Source organism: Haliotis rubra, unplaced genomic scaffold, assembly GCF_003918875.1.
Source record: "Haliotis rubra isolate DU_JTF1 unplaced genomic scaffold, ASM391887v1 Scf731, whole genome shotgun sequence".
Lineage (NCBI taxonomy): Eukaryota > Metazoa > Mollusca > Gastropoda > Lepetellida > Haliotidae > Haliotis > Haliotis rubra.
The window spans coordinates 223,499-227,271 of NW_025767448.1; the positions used below are offsets into that span (position 1 = coordinate 223,499).

At 38.9% G+C, this 3,773-nt stretch overlaps 1 protein-coding gene across 1 annotated transcript; it reads left to right on the forward strand.

Moving 5' to 3' along the window:
• Positions 1–709: 709 nt before the first annotated feature.
• LOC124259656 lies at positions 710–2,837 on the forward strand. Its single transcript, XM_046693834.1, has 3 exons — positions 710–1,117; positions 1,771–1,967; positions 2,139–2,837. The coding sequence occupies exons 1-3, from the start codon at positions 710–712 to the stop codon at positions 2,770–2,772; spliced, it is 1,239 nt and encodes a 412-aa protein (XP_046549790.1). The 3' UTR covers positions 2,773–2,837.
• Positions 2,838–3,773: the final 936 nt, after the last annotated feature.

Below are 3,773 nucleotides of genomic sequence, written 5' to 3' on the forward strand. Positions count from 1 at the left end.
CTATTTACGGAGAGGAAGTAGACAAAAAAACAGAAACTCACCTTCCAAGACCGATGGTTAAAGTTGTACCCTTGGCTTGCATACGAAGATGGGAGGGGCATGTCATGCACATCGTGTATGAGTGCCGGGAGACGAAACACACTCACTGATGGATGTACAAATTACAGGACCACTTCTCTGAATGACCATATGAAAACCAGTGATCACCAGGCGTCTCTAATTGCCCCACAACTCCAAACACAGTTCCAGGAAGCTAAGAAAAAATGTCACAGTGACCAGGAAAAAGGGGCTGTCATTGGATTGAAAGCAGCTTACTGGCTCACTAAAGAAGGCATACCTCTGTTAAAATTCAAGTCTCTCATTGAACTTTTGCAGGAATTAAAGGTTCCAGACATTTGCTATTTGAAGGTTTCTGATGGAATTAATTACACATCATCATATGCAGCAATTGAGTTTCTTGAAGCCATATCTGACACCATTGACCAACAAGTAACTATCTCTCTTCAGAAGTCCCCAGCTGTATCTGTTTTAGCAGATGAAAGTACAGATATCTGTGTCGAAAAACGCCTCTGCATTTACATGCAATTATTGGATCCAGTCACAATGATGCCGTCGACAAGATTTTTGACAAATATTCACTTACAGGAGGGAACAGGCAGACACCATTTGGCTCGAATTGGAAAAGAGTGGAATAGACAGTGGAAAAGTGATGGGGCTAGGCTCAGATGGTGCCGCGGTCATGACCGGTTGTGGTAGAGGGGTCAACGGCATGATGAAAAGGATCAACCCACATATGATCAACGTCCACTGTGTAGCACACAGACTTGCTCTCTGTACCAGCCAAGCAGCTGAGAAGTTTCCAGCCCTGAAGGATTATCAAGCAGTGGTCACCTCCATTTATTACTACTTCAAATACTCCCCAAACAAGATCTCGCGGACGTCAGAAGTTCAGAAAATTCTTGATTCCCCTCAGCTCCGGTACAAGGAGGTTCACAGCATCAGATGGCTCAGCTTTTATAATGCGCTTGAAACAGTGTATAGAACGCTAGAACCATTATTGGCTTATCTCGCTGATGTCAGTCTTAGTGATGCCAAAGCCATTGGTTTGAAAAAGAAGGTAATTATAATTTATTCTCCATTTTTTAAACTTATCGAAGATAATTCATGTCAGTTTACTTTTGTCTGTAAATGATAAGTAGCATTGTATTTTATTATCCTTTTCGTGTCTGCCTTCTTTTGATTTAATTTGATTTGATTTGATTTGATTTGATTTGATTTAACTTGATTTGATTTGATTTCTTTACTTTACAGCTGCAGTTTTTAAATCAAGCTTATTTTCTTAAAATATTCAAAGATTCTCTACAAGTGGTTAAACATACAGTGCACTTTGCATTGGAATCATTTTCAGGTACGCAATTATGTATTATGTTTCATTTAAGTTAAATTTTGACCAAAAATGTTTTGGGTAATTTTTTATTTAAATGTTTTCAGATTGCATCTGCAAAGTTCATCAGTTTGACTTACATCCTCATGGACACACCAACTTCAAAAGCTATACTATCCTGAGCTCGTAAAGCTATCAATATCACCTGAAATTACCATGGCATCATACACAATTTAAGAGTGAATGAATTTTAGATTAAAGCTCATTCTAATGCAATTCTTGTTTTCATGGAAATTGACATTGTAACATCATTTCGTTAACTTTTTGAACTTTTAAAGATGATTTGAACATTGTAATCAATGATAATGATCACAAAACTGTTTCAGGTGAACCTTGTTGAGTGTCTGAGGACCCTGGAGTCCCTGAAGACGGAACCAGGCGTGCACGAGCTCCTGCTGGATGACCATCTGGACATGGACCAGAAGATGTACAAGGAGGACACTGTTGCTTGTTGTCCAAAGAGAGATCTTCAGTCAGCGGAGGAAAAGTTCCTGGACAACTTGATTGCCAACATTTCTCAAAGGTTTGTATGTTACTCAAGGCTTTGAAATTGGATAAGTTTAGATTTTTAATGAAACTTAAACATGAAATTTATTAACTGAGTGTGATATAATTATTTATACCATTTGAATATGTTGATCATTCCTTCATATAGGTATTACCTGTAGTTTGAATTTCATACTCTGATTTCTAGGTTTCCAGATACCGACATCTTGACAGCATTTGGAATATTGGGTATGAGACCAATCAGTTTCCTGTCTGAGACTGAGCTGGAGAAATGGGGGTGTGAGCAACTGGAGTGTCTCATTGGTCACTTCGGATATCCTCAGACTCACATGTGGACTGACCAAGGCAATGAGGAAGAGACCACAAGTCAGCCAGTGATTGAGCCAGAAGCCACCAGGATTGAGTGGAAGCAGCTGAAACCTAGGGTCCTAGCACAGATGTATCCAAGGGATAACACAGTTATTCTGTGGTCACTTGTGAATGAGTTCCACAAGGAGGAGTTCCCCAACATCCTCAAGTTGGCCCAGCTGTCCCTAGTGTGCCCAGTACACACTGCTGGATGTGAGCGGGGTTTCAGTGCACAGAACAGTGTGCTGACACCACTCAGAAATCGTCTTACCTGTGAGACACAGGACAAGCTCTTACGAGTAAATATTGAAGGGGCTGATTTGTGCAAATTTGACTTTTCAGGTGCACTGACGTGTTGGAGGAAAATGAGCAGACTGTTCTTCACCATGCAGAAATGGTACCAATTTTGTCTTCTGAAACCAGGAAGTTTTTACTGTTTCAAGTTTGCAAGTCTGAGTTTGATTGAGTGTTAATTATTGTACTTTCATAGTTGGATGAAAAGAAGCAACAACTGAATATTAAAAAATAACAACACTTCTGTTTTGTTCAGTCTTTATTTACAGAGGAGTGATTGATGTTGATTTATCTTTTTATAAGTCATAAATATTTGAAAAAAGCTTAAAGTTTGCTGTATATCTAGAATCCAAGTTGCAACATTAAATGTCATTAACAATTTAGTTATATGATGGCATTGGGGTTAAAAAAATGTCAAAAAGAGCTTTAGGTCAATGGCCTATAGCCAGACACCCACTCATGACTTTTGTCCTACTGATTTTTATAGGCTTCAAAATCACTGCTCTTGTCTAACTAAAGAACTGCTGTCATCACCTTACATGTCCATGTCCAGCACTCCCATTCCAGTGGAGTTTTCTCCTTTGTTCTCAGAAGTATGTATCACTCACACTTTAGAATGCTCTATCCGATAAGATTGTAAAGGTATGGTGTGCGTGCATCCTATAGTAATATATTTGGTAGTTTGGAATAAAATGACGTTAAATAGATAAAACCTGGGTTAAGTAGGGTGTTTGAATTTTGTGAGTGTGGTATTGTTTCTGATATTTGCTTTTTAATTGTTTGTATATGAGATTTATTGTGCCCCAGCCCAGTAGTCAAGGAGTGAGCTTAGTTTTAGCAATATTCCAGCAATATCAGCACTGTAAGTCCCCATGGTGTCTCATATGCTGATCTTCCTCCATTTGCTGGCAATCTATAGCCTGATTTTGTATTGTATTGTTCTCTTTAATAATATTGTTTTACGATACCATACTAGTTTTTCTTATATCTGTGATACAATCTAAGGTTTACTTTTCATCGTTAACAGGTTTTTAATTTCTGGTGTATATTGCCGATGTGACGATAGCTATTAACTGACTCACTCCAGCAATATCACGGCGGGAAACACCAGACATCGGCTTCACACATTGTACCTATAAGGGAAATCGATCCCCGTCCTTCAGCATGACGAGCGACGCTT

Bases quoted from the DNA above. Each gene is read 5' to 3' on its own strand.
- LOC124259656 (XM_046693834.1), top strand. From the start codon at position 710: ATGGGGCTAGGCTCAGATGGTGCCGCGGTCATGACCGGTTGTGGTAGA. The intron at 1,118-1,770 runs GTAATTATAATT...AAACTGTTTCAG, and splicing joins CCATTGGTTTGAAAAAGAAG to GTGAACCTTGTTGAGTGTCT. The intron at 1,968-2,138 runs GTTTGTATGTTA...TCTGATTTCTAG, and splicing joins ATTGCCAACATTTCTCAAAG to GTTTCCAGATACCGACATCT.